At 33.6% G+C, this 24,348-nt stretch overlaps 1 protein-coding gene and 3 pseudogenes across 1 annotated transcript; 1 reads left to right on the top strand and 3 right to left on the bottom strand.

The window, feature by feature from the left end:
• The first annotated feature begins 2,979 nt into the window (after positions 1-2,979).
• LOC125195301 lies at positions 2,980-6,787 on the top strand (annotated as a pseudogene).
• Positions 6,788-7,191: 404 nt separating this feature from the next.
• On the bottom strand, positions 7,192-8,472 carry LOC125195300 (annotated as a pseudogene).
• A 6,745-nt stretch (positions 8,473-15,217) lies between these two features.
• Positions 15,218-16,711, bottom strand: LOC125195299 (annotated as a pseudogene).
• A 513-nt stretch (positions 16,712-17,224) lies between these two features.
• Positions 17,225-20,702, bottom strand: LOC125193966 (calmodulin calcium-dependent NAD kinase). Its single transcript, XM_048091937.1, has 8 exons — positions 20,617-20,702; positions 20,370-20,537; positions 20,071-20,294; positions 19,738-19,796; positions 18,518-18,721; positions 18,001-18,444; positions 17,660-17,804; positions 17,225-17,590 (listed from the first exon to the last, which is right to left on the bottom strand). The coding sequence occupies exons 1-8, from the start codon at positions 20,630-20,632 to the stop codon at positions 17,348-17,350; spliced, it is 1,503 nt and encodes a 500-aa protein (XP_047947894.1). The 5' UTR covers positions 20,633-20,702; the 3' UTR covers positions 17,225-17,347.
• Between the last annotated feature and the right edge of the window lie 3,646 nt (positions 20,703-24,348).

The following is a 24,348-nucleotide window of genomic DNA, read 5'->3' as shown; positions in this document are numbered from 1 at the left end:
GCAAGAAGATACAATGTCCTAAACAATCCCTACATCACACCATTATTTCAATGGTAACATCTATTTAACTCATTCAATTTGCTAACAAACCCTTCATAATATTACTTCAATGATGACATCTATCTAACTCATTCAATTTGCCAACAAACCTAGTTTGTTGGCAAATTGAATGAGTTAGATAGATGTCGCCATTGAAGTTATGGTCTGATGTATAAGTGGCGACGGTTGGTGCACAGATAAACCATCCTTTGGAAAAAACGTATACACCTCTGAGCAAAGAATTGGGATCCAACTTACATTATTCCTATTCTACCTCTGATCACAATTAGTCATTGGAAAAAGAATTGTTCAAGGTTAAATGTTCGGCCCCAAGTCTTTATTGCTATATTTTATATCAGGAAAAAAAATGTAATTTCTATAAGGGGCATCAAATCAATTGAGGGTTGCATGTTGCGTAGATACTTTTATCTGAAGTGATGCTCAAATCCGCATAATCTCCTCTTTAACTTTGACCAACTTTCAAAGATTCCTAAAGCATAATTGTGGCAACGTATATTTTAGATAGGAATATTAGATTGTGGGGGTTAAAACTTTAATTTATACATATTCATCATGTTGCATCATAGTAATTTAGTACTTTGATTTAGTGGTGAACAATTGTGGGGGTTAAAACTTTATGATATACATATTCATCATGTTGCATTGCACCATAATTTAGAACTTCGATTTAGGGGTGAATAAAATACCTGAAATTAAAAAATTCGATTCAAATCAAATTGATATTAAAATTTTGGTTCGGATGTTTTGAATTTTCATTTCAAATCGGATCAGATTTTTTAACAATTTTAGATATTTGCACAATTTATTTTCAAATCCTAAGTAATCTAAAATCTAAAATCTATAGTGTTGTAATTAGGGGTGGGAATACGGGTATCCATGGATACCCGACCCGAAAAAACCGGGTATCCAAACCTGAAAATCACTAAAATGTTTATCCAAAACCCGCCCCGATATATTTTTGGGTACTCCAATATCCGTATCGGGTACCCAAATACCTGACTCTTTACATATGTTAATAACTAATACTCTAATAAAATTGAATATTATATATTAATGAAAATATAGAAATATCTAAATTGACTAATGTTTTTTTTATTTATTTTGTAGTATAAAACAAAAAAAAATGGATCACTTTTATTTTAAAGTATAAGATTATTTAATGCAAAATGACTAAACCTAATTTAAAATATGCTTAAAATAATAAATTGGATATTCGCATTTGGTAATACCATATCCATTCGGGTTATCCAATACCCGATTTATCTTATATTTCAATACCATTCCAAACCCATATCATAAAATTGATATTGGGTATCCAAAATCCGGAATATCGGGTCGGGTAGGGTAAATCCAATACCCGATATCCGTATTCCCACCCCTAGTTGTAATTATAAAACATAACAAATATAAGATCTTTGTGATGAACAATTCTAATTATATAGGAGTATTAGATTTTAAATTATTTATTTTTTGAATTAGATTTTTGGATTGTTATATTTTTATGCAATTTTAGAATTTTGTAATGGGGTTATAGGAGTATAATAGCTTATTGACTTAGTAAACAGCCAAAATATCCTCATGGTCTAATCAATCGTCTATAAAGTTAAAACTTGAATATAAATGGCCAGTACAAAGTGAGCTACTAACTTCGAATTTAATGTTTTTACAATAATTTAAATAATAGAATTAGATCGACGATGGTTTCGAATGTTTTGACCGATTAATTAAAGAAAATTGTATTAAACAAATATGATTAGTATAATAAGTGATAAAAACAACACTTACGACAAACTTTATTGAAACCCTCTTAATTTGAGTTAATATATTTTCCAACCCCAAATCTGTTTAGTGAAGAAGTTAGCCCACCAATCTCAACTCTCCATTCCACTCTCCATTTCCTCTACAGAAGAGAGAAGAGAGAGGCAAAGGTCAGATCTCCTCGCTCTTGAATCTCTTCGCTTCTGCTCAGTTAACGCGTCACTTTGTTATTGCTCAGGTTTCGCTTTTCTTCACAGCTCTCTGCTGCTAGTTTTTCGTATGAATTAATATCCGTGTTGTTTAGAGTTGCTGTTTAATGACGGCTGAATTGTTTAGCTCCGGGTTGTGAAGTTATTATGACATGTTCCTCCTCATTTTTTTTCAATTGTAATTTCTTAATTGAATTTGGGTTTAAGTGGTGAAGATTTGTTTTCCGCAGTTTCAATTTAATATCTGCGTGAAGTGGCTCCAGTGTTTTTTGGCCCATAGGAATCCTTCGATTGTAGTAGAAGAGATGGAAAAAACCCTTTTTGGCACTGTATTTATTGCTGGATCTTCTGCTTTTGGTTTTATTATAAATTTTGGGCGGATTCTTTTTTGGGGCTGTTCAAGTGTGTTTTTTTTGGGAGAATGATTGTTATTGGTAAACAGCTTATTTTTCTATTTTGTTGTAATAGTGTGCTTTTCCGATTTTGGTTGTTTTTTAGAATTAGGATGAGCGATTGAGAGAAGTTTGTGTGCTATGTTCCGTTTACTCGGGATCATTCGGGAGAGATTGTTTTGGGAGAATATCTCATGACTGTAAGTTTGGGGAGAATTGTAGATAGAAGATGTGTTGCAAGCATATATTTTGATAGATGCCTTTGAAAACTCTCCAAAATTTTTGTTTTATTTTGGCTTTAGAATTGTTTAAATTTTTAAGGGGAGTGGCTGAATTTATGGAATTGTAGATTCTAATAATGTTTAATTTTCCTTAATCTGTTAAAAAATTTTGGATTTAGGGGTTGACTGTGCACTAATAAGGACTTTTTTTTTGGGTTATTCCAGCTACTTGGGAATTCAACGGGGGTTTAACATTCCAAACCCCCAATGCTAGCTCTCGGTTTTTAAAATTTGATATTCTAAAGTGAACATATTTCGAGGGGTATACATAGAGAAACCATGGACAGGGATACTGGTTCTTGGTCCATCAACACCTAGTGGGCCAAATGCACGGTTACGCGGGGGGAAAGGCCCCAAATGAGGTTTGTCAGGACTTGTTTGGTTTTTTTTTTAATTTAAATTTGGTAATTAGTATTTACAGCTGCATATATAAGTAACTAAAATAACCTAAGTAACCCTGTACATTGATATTGATTTGTTTTTTTTTTTGCTTAGGCAATCTATAGATATCCTTAAGCTATTTTAGTTTTTGACTTCTACTAGTTTATTTGGAACTGCTTTCAAAGATTTCATTTATTTCCCTTTTTTTGTCGGGTTTCCCTCCAGAAGTTGAAACAAAGGGGAAAAAGCATTTTTCAATGACCGTAAAAGTACAAGTCAATGTTGATCCGCACATATTCCACTGTTTGGATGATTGGAGGCTTTGTCTCGATAATATATTTGGGTCCCCTTTATATATTATGGTAGTGGTTATTTCAAATATTTATGGCTAAGGAGCTGTTCAATTTGCTTGGGAAGGCACATGAAGACCGGCAACTCCCTGGTTTTAGGTTTTTTGAATTGGTGAGTAGCTTAGCTTTTTGCCAACTCACATATTTTTGTGGTTATTCTCTTTTACGGACTTCAGTTTTTTAATAACCCTTTTAATCCTGAGCTTGTTCTGTATGATTTGGAAATTTTCTTTTTTTTGACCCCCTGCATAGTTATTACAGGGTGGCATCAATTAATAAATTTGGACTTGCTAAGCCTTTTATCTCTTTAAATCCCACCTCCTCTCTCTTTGTTTTTTTGCCGTGTCTATTAGTCAAACATTCCTTACGTGAGATCACTTCATACTCTTCAGGCACTTCTTTTCACAGTCATGTTTTTTTAGGGTCAATTCTCAGTCAAAGGCTTGTGAATACTGTGACTATGGACAAATTTTTGTATAAGTTTTGGGGGAAAGCTTATAAAGTATCATATGGTTACCTGTTATTTCTTGAAATATCGCAGGTTGGTAAATGGTTGTTGTTACTCATTTTTCTTTTTGTAGATTTTTGTATGCATCATTAGGCTGTTTTTTAAACTAGTGAATTTCCTTTTTCCGTTTGTTAAATGTCTGTGTACTAGAATGTAAGATGTCATGTACATATTTGGATAACAAAACTGAGTATTACCCTTTTTGGTTGGTTCAGGTTTTATGTGGTTCACCCTTTAAACATTAAAGAAGAAGATGTACAAATATCAGTTTAGCCAATACGTTTGGGACGCATATGAGGATTGTGGTGTTTACCCAATCACCCTTTTACAGTGGCTAATATTTTTGAAGGAATATTTTTGGTAAGACAATTTTGGTTTCCCTGTTTACTGAAAAATGTAAATAATTGTTTTTGATTTCTACCCCCAAAAGTAGTACTAGTGTTACGGGAATGGGCTGATGATGATAACAAAAAAGGGTTTTTTTTATAACCCCCCCATTCTTTTTTTAAATAATTTGCTTATTTGCTTAAATTCTCCCCCCAAAATATTTGTGCCAATATTGTGATATTACTCTAATAAGATTATAACTTTCTGGTTGATTCAACAAAGAGATTTTTACATAGATTAAAGCTTGAATATTGTAGGAGAATTGTTTTCAAAAATTTGAGGATGAATTAACTACTGATAATTGTACTACTGTGTTTCCCTTTTTACTGTTTTGTTTGTGTATCTTGATGACTTTAACTTAGCTTTCCCTGAAAGTAGGGCCTAAATCAAAACCTATCATAGACCATTTACTTGAAAATGAAATGGTGCTTTTCTGATTGTATTATATAAGTTTTTTAACTATTATGTTACAAAACCCCCAAACACAAGATAACGACAATTGCAGGGGGTTTCCCTTTTTCCAGCATCACTTATTGTCATCAATGACATTGCTGTTACATTTTTGGGTTCTTCTTCGGGAGAACTCCAATCAAACCCCACCAAAGAAAACATGGGAAGGCTTTATTGGAGCCGCTCTTTTTTTATCTATGATCTCGGCCTTTGTGGTTAGTTGGGATCCATTTTTATCAATAAAAACCGGAAAAAAAGGATACATCATCTTCAGTAAAAAATTTTTTTTTCGCTTTCCAAGGTCTATTTTTGTTCTTTTAAACCGTATAGTATATCGTTTTAGATTTAAAAGTTATCATGAATAGTGATTAACCCGTTTACTCAAGGCCTCTTTTTGTATCTTAAAAAGTTCATCTTTAAACTACTTGAAAGTATATTTATGGCTAATCCACCTTTTAAAAGTTATAGGTGAGCTGGTTCTAAGATTTTGGCAGTAAAACAAATTTCTATTTTTTTCCCCCAGCTGGCAAATGTATTGGGTCAGTTCCAGTGGTTAACATGTCCAAGAAAGGTAATTGTGGCAATTTCTTAGTTGGAGATTATTGTTATTTTATTTGTTGGTGGAGCACTTGAAACTTTCTATGTATTTTTAGGATTTGTCGACTGGTTTGGGTTTTAATGTGATCCTGGCCACTGTTTAAGCCCGAGATTTTTCTGTCCCACAGTGGTTTCCTGAATGGGTAATTGCTTAATTTTATTGTTTGAGCCTTGAAAGCTCTTTAACCTAAGATCTTTACTTTTATCAAGATAATTGATTTTAATGCTAATTTTATTCATCATTGTTTCCCACCTGGTGAACCCCAGTTTAAAGTTGGGGTAATTATGGGGCTACAATAAACTTCTTTTCAGTTTCCTTGGGGGATATCTATTTTACCTGTCCAGTGGCATGCATTATGTCTTGGTCTTTTTTCATCAATTATAGCACCTTTGAGGCTTTTTCGCCAGTGGCTTTAAACGGGGGTTTTAAAATCAAGGTTTGGAAACCATCTGTCAAAGTTAAATTTTTTGTTGGAATTCTGTACATACTCTTTCCCTCGATAATTTTCTGGTTTTGTTTCCCGGATTTTGGGGATAGCATTCCCGGACATGGTGGTATCACAGATAGAATGGATTGCCAGGTCGGTTTCAAAAAAAAATTTTGATTTATGAACTGCAAGTTAACAATTCAAAGTTGCACCTTATGACTGCCCCCCCTTTTTACAGTACATCGCATCAATGGCTATCTCTTGGTGGTTAATCTTTTACTTTGTTGTTGAATATTCTAGATGCAACCATGTCCTCATTTTTTGATTAGGTATATTTGGGATAGAAAAAGTTGTTATGGGATTTATTTTCTTTTTTCCCTCCCCTGATATTAAAGGCAATGCTCCACTGCACATGGAAAGATGGGGGGAAAAATAGTTCGAGAAGCAGTAGGTAGTTTTTTAATTAAGTTGGAAGTTGATAAATGTCTTAATGATGTTTGGGGTTGGTCTGAACAGTTGCTGACATTTCTCCAACTTAAATTCTTGAACTGATTTTTGTAACAATTATGTCCTCTTAAGGGACTTCCCCCTGTTCTGGTTTTTAACACTGACAAAATTTCAGATGGTGATGGGGTCCTTTCATACATATATCACCAATCGTTTATTGTAACCCCAGAGCCTTTGTCAATCGAGATGATCATGGACCAGGTATGTGCCTGATCGTCTACACAGGAATACAATTGTTTGCTCCTTATAACTGAAAATTGTGCTTTTTGGGAGATTCTAAAAGAACCTGGGGTTTGGGGGAACAGAGAGCACCATACACAAAAATCGGGGAGATAATCATGGAGAAGCAGTTTAAACCTGAACCCAGAGTTCAAGAAGCCTTTGCTTTCACTAGCCATTTTTTTAGTTTTATTTTTTCTTTTTTTTTTTCATTTCTATATGCTCTGTGATGTTGATTTTAGGTTTCCGGGATTGTATAGCACATTTGTACTTCTTGGGAAATTTTTGGGTTAGTTTAGTACTTTTTTTTGGGGTTTCAAGGTTTGAAAAAATTGAGCACATTTTGATACGGAAAATCTGATGAAAAAATTTTTCAATTCGTATGCAAAACTAGAATTTGGGGTTGATCAATCCAAAACTAGTAGAGAATTTTCAAATGAGAACACATAAGAACTAATGAACTTTAAAAAAACGAGGAAATCATACATATCCACAGAGATACTCTCATGATAATTAAAAAAATAAGAATTACAGAGCTTCTCTAAAGATGTAGCTCCATTTTTTTCTACACTATAAGTTAAAGTCTTGGACACGTTTTCAAACAACTTGTAAGCATAATTTTCATTCTCAATAGTACTTTTGTAAACTATGCCATCTAAGCCGTTCAAAACAACCGGGCCCCAAAGGGCCCTCCGCATCGGGGAAAATTGCTTGGGAAATCTAAATTCCCATACTTGTCCTCAATCCACCTAACAGCATAGACGGAGTATCGCACCACCACACCAATCCCAATCTTGGATGAGTCGTCCCGAACATAGGTTCTCTCCCCGGAACAAATAAGTAATTTGGCATAAGTCGGGTTGATAAGTAAACCATGTGCATGGGTCCAGATTTGAGAAAGACACCACCCATAACCACGTGTTGCACTACCCCGGTCAAGACCTCCCCAGCCACAGGTATAAAGACTCGGCAGCGAAAGACTACTGGAAAAAGAATGTGTTCTGGACAGAGCTTGTTCTCTCCGCGCCCTATACGGATCAATTTGGTTACCGCAAGCATGTAGCCATGTTTGCAGGCCTTGTCTTTGGACAATTGCTTTAGAGAGCGTCCAACTACATAGCTTGCTAGGATCTCTTTGTTTATGTCCACACTCTTAACAGAAACCCACACTTGATGGGTTAATACTACTTCTCGCAGCATATCAGTGACCTACATACAACAAGAAAGGGATAATTCGATTGCAGACATATTAAAAAACATAACATTTCAGTTCCCCAAAACGATAAAATGGCCCATCATTTGTTGCTTGAAAACTCATAGAGGCACAATAATCTCTATGTATACAAATAAAAGACACGATTTTTATTATAGTTGAACTCACAATTCCAAAGGGCCAAAACACCCACAAATAAATGTGGTGTGTATGCAGATCGCCATGGACAACACAGATCAATTTGTGACACCAAATCTAATGCCAACATTAACAATTTTAAATAGATTTTTTTGTTAAAAAACAGTTTTAACTGCACATAATCGCAATCCTAATCCGATGAGTCTACAAGATACACCTTTTTGGAGGAGGGGAAGCAGGAATTTAACAATATTCATGAATTTATAAGCGTCAAATAAACTGAAATCCAAAATAAAACTATAGAAAACTAGATATTGAAACGGTGCATTTGATACATCGGTGGAAAATTCTTACTTGGATGAAAATCGAAAACAGGCAGCTTGATTAAAAGCAAAGCTGATACTCTGCTACGGAGAAAATTTCAGCCCAGGTTTGAGAGAGTGAGAGAGATCCTTGCTTGTACATAATTTGTCTGTCAAAAAGAAACGGATCTGAGATGTCATTAAATGATAAAATTTGAAAGGGGGAATTTTGAAAGAAGCATTGCGTGTTGCAATTCTGTGCATAATTTGTGTCATTTGATTTTTCCGAATTCTTAGTTTACATGATTTTAATTTGTTTCGACCATCTGTACTGATTTGTCGCAGTATTTGTCAAAAATTCTCAATCTTAATCTTAATTTCTTGAGTTTTAGCTAATATGGTTAGTCAAGAAAAAATGTGAATTTCTTACTCTATAGTACTTAAATTGATTAACATATAAAGATAAAATTGATTAAATATTAAAATAATTAAAAGGTTGGAAATTGGAGTGAGCTGGTCATTTACCGAACTAGGTCCACTTCTGTGAAACAATACAAAACTTTGACACGTGTCTTTGTATTTTCATTTACGATCTCAATCGATACGTTAGATGACGTTCGGATGATTAAATTTGATTATTTTTATTTTAGTTTTGTAAATATTAATAACTGAATTTTATCAACAAATACATAAAAATCTCAATAAAACCAGTAAAATCTCAATAAATAGTGTTGATATTTTTCGATTTAGTTTGATATTCTTACGTCATATTGTTGATATTTGTAATACACTATGTTGATATAAAAAACATTCACTAAAATTATCATATGATAACATATGACGATATTACCCTTTTATTGATATTTTGTCTACTATTTATTGAGATTGAAGATTTAATCTCATCCACTCATTTTAAAATCTAAGAGTGGAGATTTGATCTTGATTTTGGATTAGGGTGCTATAAGCATTAGAATATTACACATATTTTAATTATATTAATTATTTTATTTTGTAAAATGTACTTACCAATATTTTGTATTCGACTTTTAGCACAATGAATAGTCATTTCAATCACTTGTATTTTAATGTTTAGCATAATGAATGATCATTTCATTTACATGTATTTTGATTTTTAGCACAATGATTGGTAATTTTTCTTGTGAATCAAACACTACAAATTAAACGCTGCTCACTTATCCTTGATACGCATACTGATATATCATCCCCCATATCTCAGTATTTTACAAACAAAAAATTTATGTATTAGACTAGATTCATTTTTTAAGGTTACTTTGATCATTCACGATTAACCCAAATATATCCATGTTCATTTTATACATAAATATAAAAATGTCATATCGCTTTTTCACTTCTCATACGAAACAAAAAAGGGGTTCTATGTTAGAAATTTGGGCTTCCAAAATGACAAATTTTAAAGTGTATTTTATTTTTCCCTTTCCCCAATTAAATTTGATCCAATAAAGTTTTAAAATTTTGGTTTAAAATTTAAATTTAATTGTTATGGAAATAAGTGTAGATACCATAAAGTGATTTTCTTTTTTTATTAGGTCCCAATGAAAATAAAGGGGGTTTATATTTAATATAAATATTTTTTGAGTTTTTCCCCCTTTTAAAAGAAATTCAAATTTTCCCCGTTTTTCCCCGAAACTTTTCCAAGAATGTCTCTAATCTTTTGGGAAGATCCATAGCCGTTTGGGAAAGAAATTCCCAAACCGTCTTTCGGCAGGGACGGATCCCTTGGGCTATAAAAGCAAGCCCTTCTCCATGGGTTTTCTAATCATCGTAGAGTTTTATGTAATTGTTCATTCAATTATTACAAAAAAGTGGTATCGAGCCACTTTATTGATGATTATCCGAAAATTTGGGGAAAAAGGAAATTATGGTTTTTCGATTTTAAAATTAAAATCATGGTCTTTTTTATTGTTTCTTTGTCTCGGATTCAACGGGTTTTTTTCGTTTTTATTTTAATTTAAATTTTTGGATCAAGGTACAATGTTTTTTTTATCGTTATGTTTTCCCCAATCGTTAATTTACAAATTTGGGAATTGTTGTTATTGTTTTACACTTTGTTTCAAAGCATGTTTTGTTTGGGGGATTGCTATGGCCGAGAATTTTTTTCAATTATGTGAAAACCCCCTTTATTAAAATATTACAAAAAATTTGATTTTTTCCCTTTTTTGTTGTGTTTTAAAGAATATTGTCGTATTTTATGTTAATGTAAATTGAGATGATTATGATTAAAAAAATTTCCCGATTCCATTTTGGCATATTTCCGTTTTTTTATTTGTATTCATGTTTCCATGATTATGGTTTATTTGTTGCCAAATATATATATATTTGTTGCCGACGAATATATGTATATAAGTTTAACGATGGCTTTATTCTGCTGGTAAATTTCCCTTTTCGATTTTTTATGCACGATATAGTATTTGTTTGGAACTTGGATGAAAAGATTGAAAAATTAGGAATTCTTTTTATTGGTAATTCATTGTCATGGTATGAATTGAGCTTTGGGGAAATTTTGGTTGTTTTGATGTTTTTTTTTTTTGAATTTTTTTATGTTTGTTGGTTGCAATTTTGGGAAACATAAAAATTTTGATTTTGTCGATTTTAATGAAAATCGGATTTGGAAAAATTATATAAAACCCATGGGAGTCGAATTTGCTTTTGTCGGGAGTTATAGGGCCGGTCAGGATTTAGCGTTTTTGCCGATTTCCCGGAAGGACGCGAACCTGACTCTTTCGGGGCCACTATATTCCGAAAATTATAAACAAATTTTGCGACATGAACAATATGTTAGTGTTGAATGGGTCAAATTTTAGGGATTGCAAAGATTGTATTTTGATTGCTCTGGGTTGCATGGATCTAGATTACGCGCTGAGGATTGAACAACCTACTTCTCCTACGGACTATAGTGCTTCTTATCAAAGGAGAAACTATGAGAAGTGGGAATACTCTAATCGTGTAAGTCTACTGATCATTAGGTGTAGCATCCCAGAAGCCTTTCGAGGCACTGCATCAAAGTATATCACTACGGCCAAGTGAATACCTTGCCAAAATTAAGGAACGTTTTGTGAAAAACGATAAGGTTGAGACAAGCATGCTTGATCTCAATAAAGTATAAGGGCAAGGGCAACATAAGGGAGCACATTATGCAAATGTCTCACGTTGCTTCACTAAAGCTTGAACTTTAAAGACTTGCTTGTGCATTTGGTGTTGCACGTCTGGTCAGTATCTCAAGAAATAAAGTAAAAGGGCATTAAGAGAGTGTATTGAGAATGCTACTATGAATAAGGGTTGATCACAAAAGAAACAACATAAAGATAATGATAGTTGTTTCTTTTGTGGTAAACATGAATATAAAAAGAAGAATTGTAAATATCACGCATGGCGTGCAAAGGAAGTTACAATTCTTGTTTTGGTCTGTTCTAAAGTTAATTTGGATTTAGTCCCTAATGATATTTAGTGGGTAGATTCTGGTGCTACTACTCACATAAGGTTATCAATGCAAGACTGTCTGAGCTACCGAAAGTCAATTGATGGTGAAAGATACATCTATGTGGGACATGACAAATCGGTGGAAGTAGAGACTATTGGACATTGTAGATTGTTATTAAAGACTGGAATTATTCTTTCTTTGAAGGATACTTTATTGTACTGTCTTTTAGACAAAATTTGGTTTCTATTTCTGCTTTGGACAAATTTGGTTTCTCTTGTTCATTCAGAAATAGTAAAGTTCTTCCTTCAAATAATTCTAGTATTGTGGGCACTGTTTCCTTAAGTGCATATAACAATCTTTGTATGTTCAGTTATGTTACTTCATATTCAGAAGCTTTACATGTTGAATCAAAAGGGACTAAAAAAAATTAAAGAATTAGAATTTGGTTAATTTATGACACAAGTGTTTTGGTTATATCTCAAAATAAAGGATTGTGAGACTTGTATCATATGTTGTATTGAATACATTTATCTTTACAGAACTTGATTTGTGTGTTTAATGTATCGAAGGAAAGCAGACCAAACTTAAGAAATTAGGTGCCAATAGAGCTATACATTTTAGAATTGATATATACGGACATTTGTGGTTCATTCACTTCGGTTTCTTGGAATGATCAACAATATTTTATATCATTCATAGGCGAATATTCTTGTTTGGGCACCTACATTTAATCTATTAAAAGTCTGAGGCTTTAGACACGTTCAAAATATTCAAGGCTTATGTTGAGCTCCAACTCAACAAAGGCATTAAGAAAGTCAAATCTGATCGTGGTGGCGAATACTGCGACAGAAATGACTGCTCAGGTGAACAATGTCAAAGACCCTTTGCCTTCTGTTTTGAAGAGTGTTGGATCGTCCTTTTGTACACCATGTCGGGATCGCCTAGCATGAGTGGTGTAGCTAAAAGACGAAATAAAACTCTTAAAGATATGTGAAGGAGTATGATTTATCATTCTTCCTTGTCGCATTCGCTTTAGGGAAAGGCATTAAAGACTGTAGCATATATTCTCACTTTGGTCTTCTAGAAAAATTTAGGGGTTTTTTAACTTTATGATCCCACAAAAGGAACTAATTTTTGGGACGAGAAATATAGTATTCCTTGAGGATGTTGAGTTTGGGGGGAAGAATGTGTTAAGGAACATTACTTTTGAGGAGGAGTCTGTATAGACACCTACTACTGCTTCTGACAATGATCAGGTATCAATTACTATCATTGAAGAAGAAGCATATTAAGAACCTCAAGATGATATTGTTGTAAACATTCAATTTCATGCGGATGATATCATTTAAAGTCAATCTCAACAACCTCAATTAAGACTCTCGTCAATGGTACCACAAATTTTATGAAGTAGTTTTTTCATTTGGATTCAGAAAGAATGCTATTGATGGTTGTGTGTATTACAAGTTCAGTGGGAGAAAATGCATCTTCTTGTGTATCGAAAGAAATAATTTTCGATAAGAATATGTTGCACTAACACCAAGAATTTTCTCGCGAAGAAATTTGAGATGAAAGATCTTGGGGAAGCCTCTTTTGTATTTGGAATCGAAAGAAATAATTTTCGATTGTCACAGAAGGGATATAGCGAAAAGGTGCCTAAAGTATTTGAGATGCATAATTGCAAGTAAAGAAATACCCCTATGACTAAAGGAGACAAACCTAGTCCCATTCAGTGCCCTAAGATAAATCTTGAGATTTAGAAAATGCAGAAGGTTCCATATGCTTCGGTGAGTGGGAGCCTAATGTGTGTTCAAGTGTGTATTAGACCCAATTTGGTTTTAATTGTTTATATGTTGGGAAGATATTTCAATAACCCGATATGGATCATTAAGAAGCAGCAAAACGGGTTACGAGATATTTATAGAGAACTAAGCATTACATGCTCGCATACAGAAAATTAGATCATTTGGAGAGATCTTTAGGCATTTTGATTCTGATTTTGTTAGATGCCAATACAGTAAAGGATCCATTTTAGGTTACGTGTGTCTGTTGGCTGTAGAGCCATTTCGTGGAGAAGTGTTGAGCAAACACTTGTAGCTACTTCTGCCATGACAACAGAATTCGTAACTTGTTTTGGGGCATCTAGTTAATGAATATGACTGTGAAATTTTGTCACTAGGCTGCATATTGTAAGGTATTGAAAGACTGCTTAAGTTATGTTGTGACAATAACTCTGCAGTATTATATTCTAAAACAACAGGAATTTCCTGGTTGTTAAATAAAGGGTTCGGAATGGACAAATACATATAGAGCATAAGGGAATGGATTTGATGATTACAAATCCAATCATTAAGGGACTATCACCTAAGGTCCTAAGGTCTTTCATGGGCAAGTAGCCCAAATGGGTGTTATGTTGTTTAAGGATACCTTCGTTCAGTGGGAGTAGTTTTGGTTATTGCTCTATATTGTGTTTTGAACATGTAGTTATAAAACTCATGTTATTCTCTGCAGAAATAAAGTATTATGTTTTGTCCATTATTTTGGGTTTGATCTCAATTTGGGAGGACCAGTTGGAAATAGGCATGTATGATCACCTTGCATGAAATTTTCATGCTACACTCCATAATTGATCTGTTGTTGATTATATTTGCATATGTGATTACTGATGGGTTTAATCATGAAAAAATATGGTGACTGCCCCTTTAGTCCTATGTCGATATGGTTGATAATAAGATTGTTCGGAAATACACTATGTGATAGCACTTTTGAGCGCTCATTCGGTTTATACATATTTATTTGGTGTCATGTGTTGCCCAAGTGGGAGATTGTTAGAAATTTGGGCTTCCACATGATTAATTTAATGTGTATGGCTATTTTTCAGTTGCCCAATTAAAGTGATCCAATAAAGATTAAAGTTTGGGCTAAAGTGTATTTAATTGTTATGGAAATAAGTGTAGATACCATAAAGTGATTTTCTATTTGATGAGGGACCGAATAGAAAATAAAGGGGTTTATATTTAATATAAATATAAGCTAGGGTTATGGTCCCCAGACGTCAGAAGAACATTCGATATCTCTGTATTCTCTCGGCAGACTATTGCGAAGAATGTCTCTGATCGTTTGGAAGATCCATAGCCACTGCAAAGCAATTCCACTGTTCAATTCGTTATGGATCAAGGTACGCTTCCGCTATACAGTTTATGCTCCTTCTCCATCGTTCTCGGTTAATCATCGTAGAGAGCTTTATGTAATTGTTCATTCAATTATTACAACATTCTAGTAGAATGAATGGAGAGGATTGTTGAAAATGTTTGATGTTAGTGTAGAAAATACTTAAATGCGACAACAAGGAGTGAGTAGAAAGAAGCGTAGCTTGGGATAAATGAATCTTCTTGAATAAGAGCTAAGTAAGCTAATGATTTTGGGTGCTATTGTAATGAACAAAACAAGGATTAGTTGGTGAAAAGTAACACTAAAACAAGGTGAAACAAAATAGTTATCCAATATGCAAAATTGGGTATGAGAATTACAAAATTTGAGAAACACTCAAAAAGCTAGCCTAGCCAATGCACGAGCAAAGTTTTACTTGAGAGGAATGAATGGTGAGGAGTGGGTGGCACCAATACCAGGCGTACCGTGCTTGACTGGTTTGTAGGAGTCTAGGAGATAGAGAAGTCAGCGAGGTAATGGCCAATCATCTCAGGCTTGATTTCAAGAGGGTTAAAGGTGTTTCCGTTGTACACTCCCTATCATCTCAGGAACAATGATCATGTTCCTCACGTGAGTCCGGCTTCTCCCCTGCTGGGGTTTCACGTTTCTGGAATAGTTCATATATTCCACACCAGTTAGGACATAGAAAATCACAAACCAAAGGATATGAATGCCTATAAAAAGTGAAGATGCAACCACTTACTGCCTTGCGCAACTTGCCATGGGCTTCCTCTTCAAACCTCTCTGAAAACTGCTCGTTCAACATTCAGAAGTTAATCCAAAGAAATCAACAATTTAAGAGCTATAATTTGTTTATTTAACTCAAGCAATAACATAGGAATGCTTCAAATTCTAATTAACAATATGTATCTGAAACCACTTGCGATTGTACAATTCCATTCTAAATCCGAGAAAGAAACATAAACCAAACGTAAAATAGAAAGGAATATGGGTCTTCTGGGTCGGGCACTGAGGAGCTTGACGAGATCATCGGTGGACATATCAAGTAGAGCATCCAGATCAACCCCGCGGAAGCTAAACTTCTTCAACGTTCTCTTCTTCGGCACCTGACCACCACCTACCTGAAATATATAAGTAAAAGTCTCAAATACAGATTGGACGGAGTGAGAAAAATAGAGCAGTTACCATGGTTGCTTCAAGAGTACTTATATGTTAGGGCACATAGAGTGGGTCCAAAAGCCCATAATCATTTTTTAGAAATCCCATATGTTTTACGAATTTATCCTGCTATCTTCATAACTTTTTAATCAGATTTTCACAAAATCATAATTTCATTATATTATTTATGTCCTATAAACATTCATCATATTGTCTTATGATTTTAAATTCAGATCAAATTAATATTCCCTTCATCCATGGTACATAGTCGCACTTTGATTCTGTGCGGATTATAAAAAATGTAAAGGAAAATTGGGGGAAAAGATTAGTGGAATGCAATTTTATTTTTATACTATATTCTTATCAAACATATGATTATTTCACGATTTTAGTACATAACTTATAATTGGTGCTTCCGTATCCCTAACCTATAAGATTGGTCCATTTTTTGCCATTTTGTTATGGCATTGTCAATAACTAATGATCAACATGTTTTTGTACCAAAATATAAAATTTGAATTCCAATCTTAAAAAAGCATTTTGTCCCATTCCTCTTTCTTCATTCTCATTCAACCCAAGAACACTCAACGAACTCACCCTAGTTCTCTCAGTTTTCTGAATTTTTGTTGAAACTAATCATCAATCGTTAGCGGGAATCTTCTTCCCCATGAGTTGGGTGTCGTCGCACACGCGACATCCATCCCTCCTTTGAGAGGAGGATCAAGTTCAAAGCACTAGAAGTCATCCCCCGATTGAAAATAGAGAAGGTTGGCTTGATTTGATTCTCATTTTCTTTTACCTTCGGAAAGTGTTCGTGGTCCTATTTCGAAGTTGTTCCCCAATTTTGAAAAGTGAGTGTGGTCCCTTTTATGGAATATGGTGGTCCATATATTCTATATTGTCCTATGTACTTTTTTGTGTGTTATAATACTATGATCGTATATTGGTTGACGATGATCCCAATTCAAATATTCATCTGTGTTGGGTGTTATGGGGCGGAAAGAATATGTAAATGCTTGGAACTAATTTTATGAATATGTTTAGTTATTAAATTGACTTGTGTTAAATATAGATGAGACTTTCACAATAAAATTGCACTATGATGGTGTGATGAAAAGAAATGTGGAAAGCAGTATTTAGATTGTCTTGTGGAATTTCAGTATTTAAGGACAATTGGACAAATAACTTTATTAATTATCTCTATATGTTTTAAACATCATAGTTAGTTAATTGTAAATTTCCAAATTGACACGTGACATTCACGATTAAAATTTCCTTGTACTGTGAAGTTAATACAAGAAAGGGTAAAATGCATGGAAGTATTTTCATACAGTTAATTAGATCATGAAACAATACAACCAACAAAAACAGAGTCAGAATCTCATGAAGAAACATGAGTTTCAATGGTGTTGATGGCAGTTTTAAGCTCCAATTGAAGCGCAGACCTAGTTGGCTGCAGCACTATATCATTCCAAACTGACCCAGCTTCGTACATTGTGCTTGGATGCTTGTACAGCTCGTATATCGACTCTGCTTCCTCATTCAACTCTTTCACTGTTGTCAAACTCTTTATATCATCTCTATCCACCAACAGTTTGCTTCCTCCATCTTTCCATGCTATCAACTGCACAAAATCAATATCATCAGTGACAAAGCCAGACATTTCACGTAATCATGGATGGATCGGGCTTACCCTAGGAGGGCCTCCCGGCACGTTGGTGCAATATAGTCTAGCATTATCAACGAGCTCAGTGTATTTTTGAAATGCATTAGCAAATCTCTTGTGTGATTTCAGCTGTGATTGCACCCTCACTGCTCTCCCTATTTGTATTGCTCTCCTGCAACAAGATTCAAATATTGAAAATCATATAGCAAGGTCCATTTATTTTATTAGGGCCGTCGACTGCACATTAGTTAGATATTGTCCGCCTCATGGATTTATTTTTATATATTGCATCCAACTGAGTTTGCAACAAATGAAACTCACCAATATATTTCATTCATTTAGGAAAAAAAAAAACAAATGAAACTGACCTTATTCCTCTAACAACAGCAAGATAGGGATCACACACAACTCCAACCAACTCAATCCTATAAGGCTTCCTGTCCTTGATGGTCTCCTCGTCCTCCTCGACTGGAGCCCAATAGTTCTCTGTGATGGAGCCATCCTCTTCGACCTTGTAGCCTACTCCCATCCTGTAGCGGCGTCTGTGGACGTTTCTGGCCATTGCAATAGTCTGTTCTACGAAGGGCTCCCATGAAAGGGTGCCATCCATGATGACGTCCCGCCCTTCGTTGAGGGCGGTCACTAGGAGAGACGATGCAGCATCCGTGGAAGATTGGTGCACGAGTTCAGCTGTCTGAAGCATGTCTTGATGATGGCCTCTTAAGCTCAAGGCACGGTAGATGACGTCTGTCTCCTTGAAAGCATCGGCCTCCACGACCACCGCATTTGCTGCTGCTCCCGACCAGAATGATCTACACAATTACACACTTTAATTTTCATGAAGTTAACTAGAAATGGTAAGTAATAAGTTATAAAGGGCATTACTCTTTCATGATGTCCTTAAGGACAGTGCTCTTGCCAGCGCCCATGCCGCCGCCCATAAGGAGGAGGACGGGGCTCCGTTGGCTGAGAGCCACCGGAGCCATGACGTCCGAAGGTTCAGCTCCGATTGCTTTCAATTCCTCCACTAGTGTCGAGAATACTCTCGTCACCTTCAGGTCCTTTATCGTCTTATCAAACCTTAGCTTCCTGGATAAAAAATAAAATAATACTGGAATGAGGAAGTGAAAAAGAATTGTGTAACAATATGATTACTCCACAAAAGAATTTATTTCTCAAGTAAAGAGATATTCAAATAATGTACTAGTATCTGACTTATTTTATTATACTACTATAGTGTATTTTGTTGCCATAAGCCAAATATCTAGACATGACAAAAAGTTATTTATCCCTTAATATTTACATTGCTCGAAATCGAAATAGAAACTGAAACGAGTGGCTGGGCTGAATTGGTGACAGACTGACAGCTCTAACTAATTGTTTAAGTACAGTATATATGTAAGAATTATGGAAGGTTATGTTTGGCATCATGCATTTATTGCAAGCTAGTCATGAGGCAATTTTGTCGCAATCATATGAGAATCGTATAGTACTAGTATATAGGATTTTACTGTTTATTTTATTTCGAAATGAAAACTGGTGGGCCCAGGGTATCGCCGGCATTCAAAGAGAGAGGCAGTTGATAATGGAGGACTAAACAAAGAACGGGGACAAATCTCACAACTCAAAAAGATTGGGACAGAGCTGCAATATCGCCATTGTCGATGGTTCTCATTCCTCAAAATAAGCTATCAATTTAAATGGATAGAGATGGCAGATTTTTTTTAATGGGTTGGGACCAGACCGTTGATTCGACCAAAATCAAACTGAGATGAGCCAGATATGATCCACGTTTGAGGATATTTGGAATCCAAGTTAATCATCGGAGAGGATCACCTACGATAAATCTCGATCCATCTCCTAATACACACTCACAAATATAAGTGATGGACCCCACCATCATTTATTATGTTTGCGAGTATGTATTAGGAGATGGATCGGGACTTGCCGCAGGGCTGGGCATTATTTTAACATTATTACTTCTTAATATAATTTAATGTCATTGTTAACCATGAATATAATTCAAAGTCCGGTACCTAACCAGAATAATTTATTCATGCCTACTGATTAATAAAAAAAAAAGAAGTAAAATGGTGAAGTCTAACCTTGTAGCTGCCATTACAAACTCCTTCAGCCTTTTCTGTTCAGAATCAACGCTCAGTATCTGCAAATTAATCTCCACATTATTAACTTTTTCTAAAATAAAAGTTGACGATATGATACGTTGTCCTAATGTTTTACCATTTGATTTCTAACTTTAGACTAATTATGAAAAATATTCAATATTATTAATGATATTTGGGACGACATTTCCCCACAGTATATCAACTTCTCTACAAAATCTGGGGGCAATTGCGTCCAGAATATTTTAAAACTAAAATTTAAAATATTGCATGATTTTGGAAATTATATCTGATAAAGAAATGAAAGAAAAGGACCTGGGTAATCAAGAGAGAGGCATGAGTCCAGTGAAAAGCTAAGTATCCAAGAATGCATCTTTCAAGTTCTTCAACCAAATTAACATACAAATCCTCTGCATTTGGGTGTTTGGCGAAATATTCATATATTTTATCATCAACTCCTTTGGATCTCTTGAGGTATTCATATGCTAATTTTATGAGCTGTGGGCACTCTGTTTCATCTTCAAATCCAATCTGCCTTGCTGCCATATTATCCAATCAAAATCAAACACGTGTGTATAATTTATTTACTCCATATTTATAGCATAAATAAATACCAAGATAATGGGAAAATTTCTCGATTTTTCCAAGCCGGCCGGATTCCGTCTGTTGCAGGAGCGGAGCAAGGTGGTTGAAATCATGTTTGGAGAGTGTGGACCGACGGCGACGGAAGTGTATCACAGCGGCGGCAGCGAGACCAACGGCGGTTGCACCAACAATCTTACCTACAAAATGAAAAATTATGATTATTGATAATATGAAGAGATCGATCGAGATACTATATGTTATGTATGTTTATGTTACCTCGAGACATTGACATTCACAACAAAAAAACTTGCCTAAACTATATTCATCTTTAGCTTCCCGGAAGAGGGAAGAATTAATTCATATGTGGATATGTCATTATATATATATATATTTTATCAATGTATGGTGATGTATGACAGAGACACCTTTAGATTTTCTTTTGAAGAGGGCCTTAAGATATTTTACTATTGTTTACAACGGGTAAACTCTACAATGGGATTTTAAATATACTACACCTCCCTCTTTTCTCCACTTCTTAGCCAATTTCATCAAACTTTGTCATGTAAATTGTTCTAATTTACTATGGAGTAGTACTATTTAAATTGTTTTAAATCGTATGAAATTGCGTCGGAGCTGACGGATCAAATTGTACGAATGTTAATTCTCATATTACGACATATTTATCGTGTTGATGATGACTAATCTGAAGATAAGTTTAAGACAATAAACCAAGCATGATGAAAAGAATACTTGTATAGTTGTATCAATAAATGTTCGTCATAGTTCTAGATCGTGTTAAGTCTAGGATTATATGTATTAATTATTTTTTTTTAAAATCAATTTAAAATCCATCTTTCTTTATATTTTCTGAAAGTAGTACATACGTATATTTTTTTCCAAAATAATAAAAGAATAGATATATAACTTCTCAAATCAAATCAAATCAAATCATTTACTATACTCTTATAACAATTATAACAAGATGCGTTGGCATGTAGTATGATGTATTGTTAGTTGAAGTTTTTAGTAGTATATCAATTCTATAGTGTAAATGTGAGGTAACAACCGGATCAAATTAATTATAAATACCTGAGAACTATTGTATCGAATCATGATGATCAAGATCAACTAAATTAAAATACTGGCATGGCAAATACTCCATCGTATACATTTGGATCTAGATATGGATATTTTAAATAATTTTTCAGTAAATAATTAAGAGTGGAGAATTGTAATTACAGCTGTAGCGATGATATGTCCTTTCATTTCTATTCAGTCAACGGGACTTGGTTCTTGTTACAGTTTCAAGATTTTTCGCACGGTACAGATGCTTGAAAATGGTTCAATCTTTATATCATGCTCCCCTTGTCACAGTTTAGAGTCTTGTTTTAAAAGTTTTATTTATAATTTATCATATTTTGACATAAAATTTATCCTCGTTATTGATAAAATTTACACTCAAATGTCATTATTTTCATAAAAATAAAACAAAACAAAATCCTAAACACACAAAAAGTTAAGAACATCCACAATGGGGTGAGCGATGCGACGGACCCGTCGCATCGTCCGCCACTGTGGCTTCGCGGACGATGGCTTAACCATCGTCCGCAGACGATGCTCATCGCGACATGATTGAAGAAGTTTGGAACCGCAACCACCGTTGAGAATTTGTAGTTTTTTTATTTCGCATTGTAATGTTTTAATTTTAATGAAATGAAGTTTTTTTTTTCCAAATTTTGAAGTATTTAAATATTTAAATAATAGCTAAAATGCTTAGGGCGTGGCTTAGGGCGGGCTATAGTCCGCCTCATTGCAGGTAGAAGGGGCGGAGGATAAAATGCTGATGTGGCAGCGCATAGGGCGGGGCTTAGGGCGTCGCATCCTCCGCCTCATTGTGGATGCCCTAAAAGGATCCCACTTTCCACTACTTCACTCAATTATTACACACTTCAACAACTACTACCTCACTTCATTTATTACACACTCCACCAATTTCTTAAAACTCATTCCATAACTAAATCATACTTTTAAATTGGGACAGAGAGAGAGTAATAAATAAATGAGTAATTCCAAAATTGTTTCGGATGAGTAAGAAATAAACGCACATAAGAGTACTCTATATAATCCAAAATCTTTTTTATTTGTGTTTTAAATAATGTAAAATCTCATTAATGAAGTGCCATATGGCCCTCAAAAATCAGTCCCCACATACATACTAATTTGTAGTTAGGGTACACGGATGATGTTATCTTCCATTCACCCTCCTCAAAAATCTTAGCCGGAGCACAAAGGGATATACTTCACAAGCTGCCGGAGACTTCATAAGATATGAGAAATAAAAAAAAAATGAATAAAATATAAGAAATAATTATGTTTTTTTAGAAATGACATTATTTGTTTTGGATACCAAAAAAAAGTATAAATAGATGAATCTAACTAAGTATAAAGTAAAAGGAAAAGTTAAAAAGGAAAATAGATTACTTATCTTATATTTGAGCCTCGTTTGTTTAATTTTAATTCTAGGAGTACTATTGGAAAAATATTCAGATTCTGATTTAGTAGTAGTACTAGACTTTTTATGTTCGGTATAGATTGACTTATAGATATTAAATTTATTTATAAAAATGTAGTACTAATTTAGTTCTTAGAAACATGAAAAATACATACTCCAAATTCTAAGAATAGGATTATAGGAGTCTCATTTTTCTATTTGGCATGTCAACGGATAGGAGTCTCCATTATAAATTATAAGTGTCTCACATTCCACTAATTCATTTGACCCACATATCATTTAAAACTTATACATAAATGAGACTTACATTCTACTAACTTTCTTTTATTCATTTTTCGTAATATTTTTTAAAACTCGCATCTAAAAGAAATGAGACTATTAAGTATTAACAGTGGGAAGACAGTAATATTTAAGGTCCTTGTTTACTATCCAACTTAGTACTTCTTTCCCTTGGATTTTAAAAAGAGTGAACTATATAAACGGTACCTAATCTTTCACTTTCGCACATAAATGGTACCTGATCTTTATTTTATATCGTTTTTGGTACCCCATGACAAAAATAACCCTAGATACTAAATATGTGATTTTTTTGTTATGGAGGATATTTTTGGAAATTTCAATCAAATAGAACCAAATATGTGAACTTTTTTTTATTTCTTTAGTTTATTCTTCATTTTTTTTCTTTCTTTTTAGTATTTTATCTTCCTTTCTTCTTTCTTTTTTTCCTTAGTTTATGTTTCCTCCTTTTCTTTTCTCTTCTTTCTTTTTAGTGTTTTATACATACATCTAATTGCATTCATAATATAAATCAATAACAAAACACCTAATTAAATTAATTATTTAAAGTAATTAAATTAATTGAATATTTTAATTAAATTATTTATACTCATTTTAGGGTTGAAACATCTAACTAAAAATATTCAACTCTTTATCATTATGAATATAATTCACAATTTTAAATTTTGACTAAGACTATATTGATTAGTTATTAATTTAATATAAAATAATAATAATTATTTATTAATTATTACTAATTTTACAATTATAATAGTAATATTATTATAATAATTAAATATAATTATAACTATAATTATGAATAAATATATTTAAATGATATTAAAAAATAAATTAATTATTAATTTATAATATCAAAATAATAATATTAATATTGATTAAACATAATAGTACTATAAATAGTGAGGAGAATGAGATAATGTATTATAATATCACTTTTGGTACTAGTTTTGTCAATGCCCAAAATACCCTTTATGACACAAATGGAAAAATGAATTTGTTTAGAGGATATTTTGGGATGAAAATTACATGAGGTACCAAAAATGTGATTAATAGATACCAAAAACGATATAAAATAAAGATCAAGTACCATTTATGTGCGAAAGTGAAAGATCAGGTACCATTTATGTAGTTCACTCTTTTAAAACAAAAGGCGGATACAAACAAAAAATAAAAAAAAAGTTTTAAATATTATTGATTTT

Source organism: Salvia hispanica, chromosome 6, assembly GCF_023119035.1.
Source record: "Salvia hispanica cultivar TCC Black 2014 chromosome 6, UniMelb_Shisp_WGS_1.0, whole genome shotgun sequence".
Taxonomy (NCBI): domain Eukaryota; kingdom Viridiplantae; phylum Streptophyta; class Magnoliopsida; order Lamiales; family Lamiaceae; genus Salvia; species Salvia hispanica.
The sequence above is the reverse complement of the archived record's forward strand: the minus strand, read 5'-3'. Positions and strand labels throughout refer to the sequence as shown.